The sequence below is a fragment of the Pogona vitticeps genome, chromosome 6, assembly GCF_051106095.1.
Source record: "Pogona vitticeps strain Pit_001003342236 chromosome 6, PviZW2.1, whole genome shotgun sequence".
Classification (NCBI taxonomy): Eukaryota; Metazoa; Chordata; class Lepidosauria; order Squamata; family Agamidae; genus Pogona; species Pogona vitticeps.
The window spans coordinates 85,082,285-85,098,005 of NC_135788.1; the positions used below are offsets into that span (position 1 = coordinate 85,082,285).

At 40.9% G+C, this 15,721-nt stretch overlaps 2 protein-coding genes across 4 annotated transcripts; one reads left to right on the forward strand and one right to left on the reverse strand.

Moving 5' to 3' along the window:
- The first annotated feature begins 1,152 nt into the window (after window positions 1-1,152).
- Window positions 1,153-7,227, forward strand: MLX (MAX dimerization protein MLX). 2 transcript variants are annotated; one of them, XM_020796084.3, is made up of 8 exons: window positions 1,153-1,516; window positions 3,420-3,456; window positions 4,091-4,180; window positions 4,730-4,836; window positions 5,068-5,167; window positions 5,473-5,572; window positions 5,702-5,903; window positions 6,271-7,227. In XM_020796084.3, exons 1-8 carry the CDS (start codon window positions 1,469-1,471, stop codon window positions 6,325-6,327), a joined length of 741 nt encoding a protein of 246 aa, XP_020651743.2. In that variant the 5' UTR covers window positions 1,153-1,468; the 3' UTR covers window positions 6,328-7,227. The 2 variants fall into 2 exon arrangements, with proteins under 2 accessions (XP_020651743.2, XP_020651744.2); XM_020796085.3 differs by lacking the exon at window positions 4,091-4,180.
- A 441-nt stretch (window positions 7,228-7,668) lies between these two features.
- On the reverse strand, window positions 7,669-13,905 carry PSMC3IP (PSMC3 interacting protein). Of its 2 annotated transcripts, none has more exons than XM_020796086.3 (8): window positions 13,465-13,905; window positions 12,834-12,949; window positions 11,511-11,600; window positions 10,685-10,796; window positions 10,356-10,501; window positions 9,836-9,889; window positions 9,115-9,174; window positions 7,669-8,099 (listed from the first exon to the last, which is right to left on the reverse strand). In XM_020796086.3, exons 1-8 carry the CDS (start codon window positions 13,499-13,501, stop codon window positions 8,043-8,045), a joined length of 672 nt encoding a protein of 223 aa, XP_020651745.1. In that variant the 5' UTR covers window positions 13,502-13,905; the 3' UTR covers window positions 7,669-8,042. The 2 variants fall into 2 exon arrangements, with proteins under 2 accessions (XP_020651745.1, XP_020651746.1); XM_020796087.3 differs by having other exon boundaries at window positions 12,834-12,946; window positions 13,465-13,636.
- Between the last annotated feature and the right edge of the window lie 1,816 nt (window positions 13,906-15,721).

Here is a 15,721-nt window from a genome sequence, read left to right on the forward strand (position 1 = left end):
GTTCTCATTTATTTTTTTGTGGAATATTTTATGGAGGACGAACATTGCCTAAACTGTATTCTCGAAAACCCACAGCAACCATTGCCTTCTAAACTTTCTACCCATCTACTGCCAAGTCAGTCGAGGCAGAGCTTCCGCTGTACCTGAGAACTAGATTTGACTGGGAAGGAATCTGAAGAGGCAATTCAGCCCTACAGAGTCATTGCAAGCCTGAGTGATCCTTATTTTTGGGGTATTGGGCCTAAAAATTCATACCTTTCTCAAGTATGAAGCAGGTCCAATGGGCAATATTTAAACGACTGTAAAGTTGCTGTCAGTGAAGGAGGAACCTTTGGCAATCCCGATGTTTTGGGTTACAACTCTCATTAGATCCACTAAACGCTAAAGTCCCCCAAAAGACATAATAGTGGCTCGGTGAAAATGTTTAAGTGATCTAATAAAGGAACTACACACCAATGTTTTTGCATCAACTCCCCTGAGTATGTATGGTGCATGATAACATGATTACGGGAGTAGTAAGCCTAAACATGGGGGCGGCTGCAGACTCCTGCCCTTATTCTAATCTGTAATGAGGGAGAAACAAGACAAGGCAACACTGCAGGAGTGTTACAAGCCAGGGTCAGGGTATGGTACCACTCCACTCCACTCCGGTGCTCTTGTAACTCTTCTCAGGTTCAACCTGGTCCTAAAATTCCCAACTTCAAAAACAATGTACACTTCAGAATTGTGGCAAACCATTTTCTCCCAACCACTGCCTATTAGTACTGTATAGGAGTAATGCACATACCTCAATTGCTGTGGACGTTGGGCAGCGACGCAAGGCTATTTTTAAAGTGCTTTGAAAACGCCCCCTCCCCGTTTAAAACTCTTTTATTTATTTATTTATTTATTTACTTACTTACTTACTTACTTACTTACTTACTTACTTACTTACTTACTTACTTTCTATCCCACCTATCTGGACATATTAGACCACTCTAGGCGGCTTACAATAAAAAAGAACAATATAATTTTAAAAACATTACACCTAAACTAAGATAAAAATCAAAGAAAGATATAGAAAAGGAAGGATCGTCAGGAGTTTTCTGTTGGGAAGGCCTGCCTATACATCAGTGTTTTTAGTTGTTTTCTCCTCTTTCTCTGTATCATGGGGGAGGCTGGACATCCTAGCTTCCAGTCACACCATTCTTACAAACTTTGGCTTTTTCAGGATAATTCACGTCCTCTTGGGGGAAGGGTCATTTTTAACAAGCTTCTCAGTGAAAACCAGGAAACCGCCGTATTTAGACTTTCAAATAGTTGCTGCATTTGTTCCCTTAAAAAAGCGAAAGATTTCCCCAAGAGGCTCAGCTGTTATAAAAACTACATTTCCTAGCATCCCTTGCGTCTAAACCAGAAGTTACCCTCCCCCAGTTTTGATTGGCCAACATCCGGCTTACGTATGATCGTGAATTAGAGCGGAGGGAAGATGGCGGAACCGTCAAGCGTCTCGCCGGAAAGCCACTGGGGCGCAAAAGTGAGTGAATGCAGGATAGACAAAGGCAAGGGGGGGCGGTGGTATCAAGTGTCAAAGTTAATGGTGGGTCAGACTCTGGGGAGAGGCTCCTGCGTCCAACTGAGTCCAGGGTACGTGACGTGGCGAAAGGGTTGCTTCTGAGCATATGAAGAATGCCTTTTCCACGTAGTAGCTCGGGGGAACGACTTCGAGGCAAGGCCCAGACCTTCAGCTTGTCGGAGCAGCTCCTCGGTTGGCGACTGGATGCCAATATTCCATCTTCTCTAGGGGAGATGGTTACACATCGTTAAATCTGGATTTAAATTTCTAAATGGCTTAATAAAAATAATAAAGGGAGGTGTTTTAATTCTCAAAGCACTGTTCAAGTTGCAGTTACTGCTCGCAGTAACTGCCCCCCCCCTTTTTATGCTGGCGAGACTCCTACCTTTTTTGACAGCTTCAGCTCTTTTACATGGTGCCCCTGATGAGCTGTTTGCATTGACGTGAGCTGTGACGAGCAGAAGCAGCCAGCCAGAGAACATTAGTGTCCCTTTTTGGCCTTTGAATTAATCTCAAATAGTCCAAAAATGAAATAGTAGTAGAGATAGAATAGTTAGTATATCCATCCTCTTAGGACTGCACACAACTGTCTTCTCCAGTCTGATGACCTCCAGATGTTTTGAATAGAAGTCCCATATTCCTCAGTTAGTATGGCTACTGGCTGAAGAACATGGAAATCGTACCCAACACCTGGACAACACTAGGTTTGGAAGAGCTTGCATAAAGTTAGAGGGGTGCTTAGGAGGGAGAGGAATTCAATGATAATTTTGTATCTGTTGTTTTGTTCTTTGCCCATATTTCTATCATACATTAATTAGCCGTGATGCTATGTGCTGAACAGAAAAATTGCAGAGTTTCTATTCTAAATTATTTTGTCAGGATTAAGCAAAGGGAAAAGTACAGGCTGTGAAATGCATGGACTCAAGATGAGTCCAGAGCTACTGTTTTCTATATACGTACTTTGGGTTTCCTAGGCAAGTAGAAGTTTATACAGAAGCACTTCTGTTAGCAATTGGGGACACACTGTAAGAATTTGTTGCAGATCCCATTTGTCCATCTTAATCTCAGCTGAGTTGTTCTTTAAAAAAAGGCCCAGACAATAGAGGTCTATTTTCTCTCTCCTGAAAACTTTCAAAGTTGTAAAATAAACCAAGTCCCTGGTTTTTGTTTTTTTGTAGCCACACTGCAGGCAGAGGAGACAGATGTGCTCTGCTTTAGACCACAGATTCACCTATCATAGTACAGTATTGCAAATAGGCCAAGACTCTCTGTGTTATGAAATAAGAGACTGCAATATATTCCAAAGCTGGGGTTTATATATACTTCTGCCTCAGAGACAAGGCAGAGTTTTTCTGGCTTACATCCAAGAGTTGAACTTTATAACTTCTCAGTGTTGCAACATTAACATGTCATTGCTTCCTGTGTTGTTCTTTTACTGCAGTAAACTAGAAAGATTAAAGTGACCTCTTCTAGGTGGCTATGCTTTTATTGCTGTCCTTTAAGTCTTGCAATAGTTTTATGTAAGAGAATATGAGAAATGTTGATTCATTGTAAAAGTTACATTTTGCAGTTTGGACCTGAGAAAGGGTTGACTGGCCAGTAGCTTATGAGGAAGTTTTATTGTTGTTAATAAGCCATGGCTTGCCACTTTCCTTTAGTAACCCTTGTTCCTTATGAGATCATAGCATATGTGTTGGAATTACCATTCTGTACAATCAATATGATTTTTTAAAAAAAAACACTTTTCAGTGAATACCTGTCCAGGATTAGCCATAGCTGAAATGAGTTATTACCAGCATGTTATCTAAAGAAAGTTTATCTCTCCCCCCCTCCCCCCTTTTCTTCTTCTGGCACAACAAATCAGGTTGACTCCACTTTCAGTGACAACGGGCTAGATCCTGGTAAGTCTTCAACAGCTGTTCTTTCCCACAGCTTCCCAGTTGCTAAATATTTCTAGCTACTTTTTCTGCCTTTATCATGCCCCTACATTTTAGAACTGCTCTTCTCTTCATGGTGGATTCATGCCATGGGTCTATAGTTTTTGACTGCTATTAGTATTTACCATAATTTGTGGTCACCATCAAGTCTCTCCACCCCCAAATTGTGTTAGGGATGCATTAAAAATCTATCTGAAGCACTGTGAGCAATGCGTCTCCACCATGTTCTAGGGAGTCTGGTAGCATCTTGTCTTTGAGATGTCGCCATGAGGTCAATGTTCAAGAGGAACACTTGCAGGGGGGGATGGTATGGTTACAGTATCCTTATTTGTAAAACCTTTGTTCCATTTACTGTGAATGAGAATATTTACCATACATAGGAAATTTATCACTCCCTTGCTCTAGTTCATGGCGAATAGGTCCTGGTTGCACAGCTGCACTCGGTGATGCCCAACAGAATCCCTATTTCACATAAAAGCAAGATGAAAGAGGAAATGCTTTCTTTCCTCTTCAGTTGATCTGCAAATGCCAGTGGCTGAAAAGGGGTGACTTAACTATTTTGAATGTGCACCCTGATATTTTGGTGTTTATCCTCCAGCACTCTTCGTGGAAAGCAGGAGAAAAGGGAGTATTGTATCAAGAGCTAACAGCATTGGCTCTACCAGTGCCTCTTCAGTACCAAATACAGGTATGACCCACTGGCTCCTCCCTCAGTGAAACGGTCCATTTTCTCCCAACTGTGACCAGAGCTCCTGTTGTATACCCTTGCATTATTCCTGAGTGGCTGTGGGGATAGGGGGCACTAATTGAAGCATACCAGCTAGGGAGAATGAAATACAAAGGGAGAGAAATACATAGTGGGAAATCAGGCTTAACAGCCTGCTTGGGGCCAGTTGGTTGCCCATGATTTTTGGAAGCCATGCTCCTGGCTTTACATGCTGAGTTGGAACTCTCAGCTAGTACCCAAATTGCAAGGTGCCAGCTGTGATACTTCCCATTCCCCTTTCTCAGGTACTCATTAAAGTCTGAGTGTAAATAAAGAGTGGCTCTTAAGAAGAATTTATTCCCTTTTATAAGTCTGAAGTGGAATTGTGTCATTAGTTTTCAAATGCTTCTTCTTACAATGCACTCATCTCAGTGACTACAGCCTTATGAAATCTTGTGATTTGGGAGCTGCTGAGAGCCCCTCCCCATTTTTCCTTAGGCTCCTTAGTTGATTAAGACTGTTTTCTTATAGATGATGAAGACTCTGACAACCAGCAGGAAAGCTATAAAGAAACATACAAGGATCGTCGCCGTCGTGCTCACACACAAGCTGAACAGAAACGGAGGGATGCCATCAAGGTGACAATCTGGATTGAGCCACAAGCCACTATTATTGTCCCTTATCTCTTCTGGATTTGGGGGGTTGGGGAATCTGTGGAATTGTAGACTAGAAAGAAACATGTTTACTCCAAACAAACATTAGAGGGAAAGGATGACAGACGTACTGGCTGGGTTTTTGTTACTTATGTTCCTGTCAGGTGGGGCAGTGTTGTTTTATGAGTTTTAATGTATTTCTGTCTCTTTCCACAGAAAGGCTACGATGATTTGCAAGCAATTGTGCCCACATGCCAGCAGCAGGATTTCTCAATAGGGTCCCAGAAGTTAAGCAAAGCAATTGTGCTCCAGAAGAGTGAGTTGATGGCCGAGGGAGTAGAATATAATTTGTGTCACTTTGGCTTTTGATCTTGCACCTTTGTCTCCATGCTCCATTGGCAGTCCAATTTTTTGTAGGTTCCCTGTTGTTCCAGGGCTAGTTTCATTTCCTCTTCTACCCCTTCTATCAAATTAAAACTCTCTGAATAGTGGCACTTAGCTCTACCTTCTAAGGACAGTGGTTGTAATTGAAGTCCAACATGGCTGAGAAATATACCAAAATAGCCAGATGTTAGCTGTTTGATTTTGAAGATTTGCTAAACTCTGCCCTCTGCTCCACAGCCATTGATTATATTCAGTTCTTACACAAGGAAAAGAAGAAACAAGAGGAAGAAGTTTCAACGCTCCGGAAAGATGTGATGGCTTTGAAAATCATGAAAATGTAAGATTGTGTAAATGTGTGTACTTCTGCATGTAAATATAATTAAGCTCTCCCTGTCTGATGTTACAGACCACACAGTTAGACCATGCATTTTCTCCTGAACTCATCAGCCACATTTTTGTGTTTCAGAAATTATGAGCAGATTGTAAAAGCTCACCAGGATAATCCCAATGAAGGAAAGAACCAGGTGTCTGACCAGGTGAAGTTCAATGTTTTCCAGGGTATCATGGACTCCTTGTTCCAGTCTTTCAATGCCTCCATTTCTGTGACAAGTTTTCAAGAGCTCTCAGCATGTGTCTTCAGCTGGATAGAGGAACACTGCAAGCCACAGGTGATTGTGCAACTTGGGAGAATGTGACTAGCAGAAACATGCAGCAAAGATGTACTTGATCAGCTTATGCTGGCCTTCCTTAAATTCAGTGCTTTTTGCTTGCAAACAGGTCAAGGGGCCCTGACATAGATTTATCTCTGTTTACATTTATCATACATCATACAGCAACTTGTGCCAATCATCAGCCTGCATAGTTGAAGGCAAGAGAGACTCTATGAAAGCAGACTACTGCTTCTACTTTATTTTTGTCAGGGAAAAAGCCAGACATATATTCCCTTAATAATTTGACAGCTGGTCAGGGCATTCCATCCTCTCAAAGAATGTTGTTAACCTGAAGCATCAGCTTATTTGTGCTCTTTCTCCACAGACGCTACGGGACATTGTCATTGGTGTCCTGCAACAATTGAAGAGCCATCTCTACTAATCACCTAGGAACAGCCTAGGAAAGGCATACTATGGCTTGGAGCAATGTGGCACACAGGCTTGGTTTTTCTCAGTAATTCCTCTTCAAGCTTTTTAGGGGGTCTACTGATCGTGTTTACCTCTGAAACTCTCCTCTCAGCCTGTACTACTGAACTCCTGAAGTGAGCAGGAAAGAAATTAGCTTTTTATTCATGAAGATCAACTGCTGCTATACCCCATTTTAAGTTTCAGTCCTACTATATTCTGCATGTTGACCCAACTTATTGGACAGAAATCCATGTATTCATGGAGTTTTTTAAAAATGATACTAGTTCCTTTCCTAAGAGGCTAGGGATAAATGAAAACAGAGCACTGCCTACTTGGATTCATTTATAGATATCCACTTCATACATAATAATGGCTTTGCTTAGCATTTCATTTGGGCTAAGAACTGTGACCTGAACAAGTTGTGCAATAAATTGGCTTGTTTTGCATAGCATTCTGTTACCCTTGAAGAGAAGCAATAACCATTGCCGTGACTGAAGCCATACCGTCAGCTTCTCTAATTGTCTGACCTACTCAGAAGCACAGTTTGCCTTCTGTATCACAGAATCCAGATAGGTTTGTAGGTTTTGTTTGCAAAGAATATGGCAGAGAGAGGAGGCATCTTTTTAACTGAGATCCCTAGTTTTTAATAATGCATTGAACCCAAGTTAACCTTTCTCAGCAGTTTCTGCTTTCTGTTCTTTGGCTAAAAAAGGTGAGGCCATTCTCCTTTATAGCATTGCTTTCTGGTTCAGTTGCTGGTTGGTGAAGAAGGACTCTAGCCTAGACAGACCTCACTCGTGAAAATTTAAAAAGTATTTTTTTATTATGATAAGCAACAAGCAATTCTAATAAATTTTGCTAAATGTTTCAATTACATTGGTGTTTTTGTCTGACTAGTTTTGGAGTGGGTAGGGCCAGAGCTAACATTTTAGAAACCTCTAGGTCTGACTATCTTTTCCAAAGATAGGGAGAATGTGACTAGCAGAAGTGGGCTAAGCTAACAACCTTGTACCCATGTCAAGCAAATTAGATTTAAAAGCATCACCGCACGCTTCCAATTAAAGTCCTGATATGAAGCCCCTTCCAGTGTTTAATACCTGAAGTCACTTGTGAGTTATCCCCCCAAAAAGTGAGGTTAAACAAAATTACCTTTTCTTTCTTTCCTCATCCAACATCTCAATGCATCTCTTATCTGGCCCAATTTAATTATACAGTATTTAGAACCAGGCTCTAACATGAAAGCTACTGCAGTCTCTTGCGTGAATCTTCTATGCTCCTGACCTGATTATTTTTTTAAAAAAACATTAAAGAGGAATACAACTGAGTAGGGTTGATTTAATGGGCATGACGTGCCTTCTGTAGAGTTACGCAGTCCAGTTACACAAAGAATATGATAAAGTCAGAATAATTCAAGTATTTACTTTGTATCCCCTTCTCCCAGCCCCAACGGCATTGACAAATGCTTATTGGTAATCCTGTGTAGTGAGGCTAAGAACTTTAAAAACAAAATGGCAACCTGACAGACCTGGGAAGAGGAGCCAGAAGAAAGTAACAATAGTGCAGTAGGCAGGGTCTGCTTATCCCCATGGAATGCAACTTACTTTCAAAAATTAACAGTGAAGTGGAATACAGAGAACTAAAACGAGTGCTAAGTGGGCAAATATATCTTAAATCAGATGAACCCTTGATTCAGCTGGTAGGTAAAGTAACATTGAAATCTTCATCTGTTTCAATGCCAACTTCTTCCTGCACAAAAGATAACATAATTCTCAGAATATAGGAAAAGAAAATACAGTGGTGCCTTGCTTAGCGATGTTAATTGGTGCAGCAAAAATCGCTGCTAAGCGATTTCATCGCTAAGCGATTTTTAAAAGCCCATAGAAACACATTAAAACACGTTTAATGCGTTACTATGGGCTTAAAAACTAACCTTATGCGAAAAATCTCCAATGCGGCGGCCATTTTCAGTGCCTCTAAAGCGAGGCAAAACAGCAGGCGGCCATTTTGTTTACCTGGTGGCCATTTTGGAACCGCCGATCAGCTGGCCGAAAATGGGGGCTTTGCGATGATCACTTCCCTGCAATCATCGCAAAGCGAAATTTCCCCATAGGGGCCATCGCAAAGCGATCGCTCTTGCGATGGCAAAAAGTCCATTGCAAAGCGATTTCATCGCTATACGGAGCGATCGCTATGTGAGGCACCACTGTACGATACTCATATTACATCTCTGTACACTGGCTGAATTAATGTACTGTGGAAGAAAAACTCATACAGTGGTGCCTCGCATAGCGACGTTAATCCGTGCAGCAAAAATCGCTGCTAAGCAATTTCGTCGCTATGTGATTTTAAAAAGCCCATAGAAACGCATTAAAACCTGTTTAATGTGTTCCTATGGGCTTAAAACTGACCTTAAAGCAAAGATCCTCCATACAGCGGCCATTTTCGCTGCCTCTTAAGCGAGGAATCGGCGCGAAAACAGCGGGTGGCCATTTTTTTTACCCGGTGGCCATTTTGGAATCGCTGATCAGCTGTTTAAAAATCATAACTTTGCGATGATCGGTAAGCGAAACAGGGAACCAATCATCACAAAGCGATAAAACCCCATAGGAAACATCGCAATGCGATCGCTTTTGCGATCGCAAAAAGTTAATCGTATGCGGTTTCGTCGCTAAACGGAGCGCCCGTTAAGCAAGGCACCACTGTAATCATTTCATATAGTCATGTAACCTTATACCACATAGGGTAAATCTGGAATACTCACGAAGAACTGCTTCTTGCTTTTAGGGTAGCCTTCCAGGATTGCATCAAGTAGTTCTGTTGCCTGATGAAAGAATTAAAACATGTCTTCAGCCAAAACAATACTAGCCCCATACTGGCTTTAGAGAAAAAAAAGTAGAAGAAGAGTCTTACAGATGGATTGGGAAGGGAGAAATTATCATAAAAGAGTGAATCAGCCCCACTATACTACTGAATTTGTTCACACATTTTGTCTGATGGGTGTCGTGGCAGGAAGATACACCTGTTTCTCACTCTTGAAGGATGACTTTGTTGAATAAGTAATGCAGAACACCGTGTCCAGAGTCTACTTCACCTATGAGTTGGAGTGATTCACTCTAACTGCCATCCCTGCTACATGAGAGCCTCGCCCTTCTCCGTCTCTCTCTCTCTCTCTCTCTCTCACCTGAAACCCAGAAGTAGATAGGCATCAATCCCACCTGCCATTGTGAACCTAAACTCAGAAAGCTGCTTTATACTGAATAAAAATACTACCCTCCAAACTCAGTATTCTTAACTCTGGACTAAGTGGTTCTGCCACTTCAGATGACCAGTATTTTCTGCTAGCCTCTTACAAAAAAACTAACCAGGGTCAGCTGTGCTTGGCTTCCAAACTCAGTATGATACATTGGCATTCAAAATCACTCTTGGGGCTATACACAACAATGGATTCTTTCAACTCTTGTGTAGCTCATGAGCTGTCTTACCATTCTCTTCCGGCGGCGCCATTCCCTGCAATACAGCTTCTTCTCATTATATACCTGCAACCAGCAAAAGTAAGCTGTTTTTACACCCTTAGACCTTACTCAAGTGGCCAGCAATGTAGCCACTTATAATGTGAGTGGACTTGTGTTTAATATTCACACACTATATTCAAGGACCTCATAAACAGAAAATAGAAATGCCTTTACAAAAGGGGTTGTTTGCTAAATGTGTACATCCATCCTTCCTAAATTCCAAAACATATTTATTCTCACTATAAGATTAATTCAGAGTAAGGGGAAGTATGAATACTCTTGTTGTAAATGGGGTTGGAAAGTTAGACAGCTTCCATAAAGAGCTGTGTGCATTTTTTAATCTTAAGCGTCTCTTATCCTGGGCTTAAGGTTAATTGTGAATCATTCAACATGACTAGGGCCCCTAAATATGATTGACACAACAAAAGGTATTTAGAAGAGTTAAGAAGTAGCTAGGTTTTGCCAGTTTTTACCCTGGCAATTTGATTACCTTTTCTTTCTCCTCAGGGGTGATATGATTAGCAGCAGATTTAATTCGCTCCAGTTTCTCTGTGTAGTTAGCACAATCTTTTTTCAAGTCTTCAATCTCCTTAACCATCTCTGGAGTTGTCATAGAGCCCTTCAGTTCTTTGAGTTCTGCAAAGGAGTTGCTAGTTATAATGGCTCAGATAGCACTGATAAGTGGGTAGGACTGCATGTATGTTGTGTGCTACAATTCAAATTGAACCATTGCACAAAAGCTCAAATGTTCAGTTGGACACACACATGTACTCTGCACAAGGCTAGCACAACAAATTGACTTAACTTGTGTGAACACACCTGACTCCATATGACGACAGTTCTGCTGCAGAGTCTGCACTTTGCAAGAGAGTTCTGAAATCTCATTGTCCAGGCCTTTGAGCTCTGAGTCACTTACACTACCAAAGCGTTCCTGGATGATGAATAACATGAGAGACAATTATTATTTAATTCAAATGCTTCAAATAAATTTAAAGGTTATCTTGCCCGGAAGGGGCAGGATCTGTTTTCAATCATTCCAGAGTGCAGAACATGAAATATCAGGAAAAAAATTCCTGCTAGAGTAGTATGACAATATGAACAAATAACCTTGGGAGGTGGTGAGCTCTCCAGCACTGGAGACATTCTAGAGAAAATTAGACAGCCATGTATCAGAAATACTTTGATTTGGATTCCTGCATTGAGCATGGGGTTGGACTTGATGGCTTTATTAGATCCTTCCAATTCCATCATTCTAATCTAAACATGCTAATTAAAAAGTAGTTAAAATTGCTACTACCCTTTCTCAAACTCTGCTTCTCGACCCAAATTAGTGTTCTGATGGTATGGAGGAGGAAAGCTATACTTCTCACCCTTGAAAAATCCTGCCAGCATCACACATACTTCGCGCCATCTAACAGGCATAAACATACAGAGCAATACAATTCCAGTAAAATCAATTTGCTGATTTAAGAAAACTGTACAAGCTTTAAAAAACATGGGTAAAGGGATACAAAATGAACTCTGCTTCATTTCAGTCACAGAACGAAGGTTTACTATAGAATTTTGTTTAAAAAAATGAGCAGCTAATTTACATCAGTAACTACAGTAAATACGTCTAACAGAGTTCAAAAGGTAAATCCCTCACCTGATCTGGAAAATAGATTTTTTGCTTTCCATACACCTTTTCTTTGATCTTCCCTTGCTGAGCTAGCTGTTCTAGCGCCTTCACTACAGCCTAAAACAAAGATTTAAAAAATCAAGTTGAGACAAATGAACAAAGATATGAGAAATAGAGCAAATGGACAGATCACCTGCACATGTAACTAAGTATCTTAAACATTTAAATGCTTAAATATTAGTATACTACAGGTAAGAAAATCATTGGAAGTGTTACTGTATTTATAGATAATTACTACTTTTCTCTTTTCTGTTATGTGACTAGAAGATGTAACTTTAATAATAATAATAATAATAATAATAATAATAATAATAATAATAATAATAATAATAATAATAATAATAATAATAATAATAATAATATAAAATATAACGAAGTACAGTATCTTTAATAGGAAATAAAAATAAGTATCAAAACTTTGGGATATTCCTGCCCACACCCAGATGCTTATAAATCAGGGAAGACATAATAACCTAAACTGTAGAGTCCCTAACAAGGACTGATTAGCCCTTAACAATGCACCTTGATATTTACTAGTTCTTGTTCTTATGAGCTGTCAAGTTGGAACCAACTTATAGCAACCCTAATAGGACTTTCAAGGTATGTGAGATATTTAAGAAGTGGTTTTACCAGTTCCACACTACCAGTGAGCTTTCATGACTGAGTGAGGATTCAAACCTAGGCTTCCTGAGTTCTAGTACATCATTCTGTTCACTAAATCACACTGTGTATCTATTCACTGGTAGCCATGGAAATAATCTTGTTGTTAAAAGTACAGAACGCTTTAGGGTAGATTCCCACAAGTGAGAAAGTCACAGGTGGGCTTTGCAACAGTCTGCTGCTTATAATGTAACATCATTGCATTTCCTGAGTAAACAGGTAGGGCTGATTTGAAATTGTAATCTACAGTATGTTCAAAAATAAATATATGTTTCATGAATCATCATCTACAGAGATGGGATGGCACTATTAGGCATCCAACACTGTCTTTATTTATTTTATTTAATATTTTTATACATTGCCTTAGTCCCAAAATGAGGATCCAAGATGGCTTACAATATGAACACACAGTATCTACTGAAGTTTTTTATTTCTGAAACATAGATTTGTGCCATACTAGGATACCCAATATAAAACAGATCATCTGAAAGGTACAACGAATATGTTTAGCTTTTGGGAAGGAGGAGGGCATGTCTGTTTGACACTTAGAAGCCTTTACAGGTCAATGCACACTTTGGTAATGTGGGACAATATGGCCCCCACATCTTCACTTCCAAGGCCTTTTCTCACCGTCTTGCCAAGGCCATGCTCTCGTTGTAAGTTGCCAAAAGCATCCTGAGCACTGTGAGGCCGGTTCTGCTCCTGGAGGTACCGCAGCAAGATAGCAGCAGCACCTTCTCCAGCTCCTCAAGGGAAACAGAGAGAAGTGATGGGTATCATAAAAACAGTGACACAACAGCCTTTGAGGCAACCCCACAAAGGCTGCAAGAAATAGGCACATGCACTACAGAAAATTGCAAATTTTGAGGAATTGTAGAATGGAGGGAAGATACAAGGTAGCAAATCCTGAGAAGCAAAAGTAAATCGAGCTGGGCTTTAAGCAAAGAGGCCTAAGGATAAGTGAGGCTAGCGTGTCTGCCAAGAGCTACGTAAATGACGATGCAGCCCCACTGAAATTTTACAAAATAGCAGGCGTCACTGGGGACTGACAGAATCGGGCACTTGCAAAGGGAAAGAGCAGAAGAGCAACAAGCAGCCCTTCCGTGGCAAAATCCAACCACCACACGCCTGGGATTTTAGGGGGACCCTGAGAGCGCACAAGGCGTTGCCTAGCAACCGCAAAAACCGGTGAGGAGAAGGCCGCCCCGCGGCCTGGTTACGGCGCGGTTCTCTCCCCTTCCCTCGGTTCTCTCTACCTTACCGGCGGAGCCCTCTCGGATTTTTCCTCCTCCACTCATCCTGACCACGGCGGAAACGCCAACCGGAAAACCCCGGAAGCGGAAGTTTGCCGCTTTTTAAAAAAGGACAACAAAAAAAAAACTTCTGTGGAACATAGACTGGTAGCTTCGCAGACGTCCAGCTTCCGCGTGGATGTGTGACGTGACATGATCCTCATCTTAGAACCGCAGAGCTGGAAGGGAAGGTATGGGTAATCATGTCCAGCTCCTGTCACATTACTGTCTTTCCGAGGCAAAAGCGAGAAACGTTAAAAAAAAACAACAACCCGCGATGAAGCCAGTGCTAGTCCGAACGTGCCTCTCCCACCCTCATTCCTCCCAAAAAGAGACGAGAGAAAGGACAGAAATTCATTTTTCCCCCTGAACGACTAAATGAAGCGTTTAAAAGCGTAGTGCAGCCGCACACCTCGTCACCGCGCCGGAGGGGTGCCAGTGAGGAGGACCAGGGCAGGTATCTTAACAGGGCATCCTGGACAGGTTTACAGTGCTACGCTGACCCTGAGAAGTGTTCCGATGTTTGTTTTATTTTCTTCTTGAAATCCATGTCAGCCACTGACCGAAAGTGACATCTGCCTGCTGTTTGTCCTTGCGCTCGAATCTTGAGGAAGCAGGCAGAGGTAGAGAGGAATAAATGGACAGTGGAGTTCCTCCAAGCATCTGCATTTTTGAGAATGGTGGTATGTAGCTTGTTTATAAATGATGTGGTGCAGGGGTGAAAAATGAGGTGGCCTGGTTGGCTGACGACCCCAGATGATTCACTCTGGTGAAAACTCAAGAGTGGATGGCAAAAATTGTGCTTTTCTCCATCTTTCAAGATACGCAGAGGACTCCATCTTAAGGGCAGAAGGCAGCAATGATTTGAGATGACTGTTGGGGAAGGTGAAGGAAGCAAGTGTCGAAGCACGACTGCACTTGGATGTTAAGAAGACAAAAATCATGACCACAGAAGAACTGCACAACTTTAATGCTGACAATGAAATAGTGAAGGATTGGTATACCTTGGTTCAGTCATTAATCTCAATGGAGACTGCAATGGATTAAAAAATACCAAGTGTAATGATGTGTCACTGGAGACCAAGACCAAGATCATCCACACTCTTATATTTCTGATCACCTTGTATGTGTCTGAAAGCTGGAGGTTAAGAAAGCTGACAGAATTTTAAATAATGATTCACTTCAATGTGGTGCTGAAAGAGAGCTTTGCAAATAATCTGGATTGCCAGAAAGCAAACAGTTGAGTCCTAGATCAAAGCAAGCCTGAACTATCTCTGGAGGCAAACATTTTTAAACTGAGGCTATTCTACTTTGGGCAAATCATAAGAAGACATGATACTTTGGAAAAGACACTAATGCTGGGAAAGGTGGAAGGCAGCAGGAAAAGAGAAGACCAACTATGAAATGGACTGATTCCCTAAAGAAAGTCACAGTCTTGAGTCTACAATTGCTGAGCAGGGCTGTTGAGGACAGCATTCTTTGGAGATTGCCAATTCATAGGGTTGCTATAAATCAGAAGCCAAACAACTCTGAATGTGTTAGAATATGCTAAATGTTTTTTTAATATTCACAACTGTTATTATCCTCACAAAGTCAACTAATTAAAACAGGACAACAAAACACCCTTCCTTGTTTCCTTCAAGAGCCAGCCTCCAGCAGCCTTACCTGCTCACTTGTCAGCTTACTGAAGCAAAGTAGGAAGATCAAAAAATAATCAAGTAAAATGTGTCTACTTGGATATAGGATGAATTTTTCTGTGACTGTGGAGATATTAAATAAAAGCAGCACCTATGTGCATGTAATTTATGGCCCACCACATGTACAAAAGATCTAGCAAATGGCTGAAATATTGAAGTAGCTTGCTTCTGGCCAAAAATAGTCTAAATATCTTAACATTTTGTTTTTCCTTTTATCTATATTTCATATAGGTCCATATGTCATCTTTGCAGGAACCCCACTGTCCAAACTCATCTCAGGCAAGAAGCTAGTTGCATCAACATCACAGCCAATCAAAACTGGTTTTGTTTCAATACTTCCATCTTAACCAACACAATATACTCTATCTATGTGACTGAACTTCAGCACACAGCAAACTTGTTTTCCTAGAAATGATAGAATGAGGGTATTTCATATTCAGTTTTTAAAAAATGTATTAGACTTTTAAAAATTGATCAAAGCTTGCACATACTACTTACTACTTACAAAATCTACAATTTTAACAAAGTT

What these genes read in the sequence shown, in the direction of transcription:
- MLX (XM_020796084.3), top strand. Translation starts at nt 1,469, where the DNA reads ATGGCGGAACCGTCAAGCGTCTCGCCGGAAAGCCACTGGGGCGCAAAA. An exon ending in TGACAACGGGCTAGATCCTG is followed by an intron (nt 3,457 to 4,090) that starts GTAAGTCTTCAA and finishes TTTATCCTCCAG; the next exon opens with CACTCTTCGTGGAAAGCAGG. An exon ending in GCTTTGAAAATCATGAAAAT is followed by an intron (nt 5,573 to 5,701) that starts GTAAGATTGTGT and finishes TTTGTGTTTCAG; the next exon opens with AAATTATGAGCAGATTGTAA.
- PSMC3IP (XM_020796086.3), bottom strand. Translation starts at nt 13,501, where the DNA reads ATGAGTGGAGGAGGAAAAATCCGAGAGGGCTCCGCCG. An exon ending in AATCCGAGAGGGCTCCGCCG is followed by an intron (nt 12,950 to 13,464) that starts GTAAGGTAGAGA and finishes GTTTCCCTTGAG; the next exon opens with GAGCTGGAGAAGGTGCTGCT. An exon ending in CTGTCGTCATATGGAGTCAG is followed by an intron (nt 10,502 to 10,684) that starts GTGTGTTCACAC and finishes ACTCCTTTGCAG; the next exon opens with AACTCAAAGAACTGAAGGGC.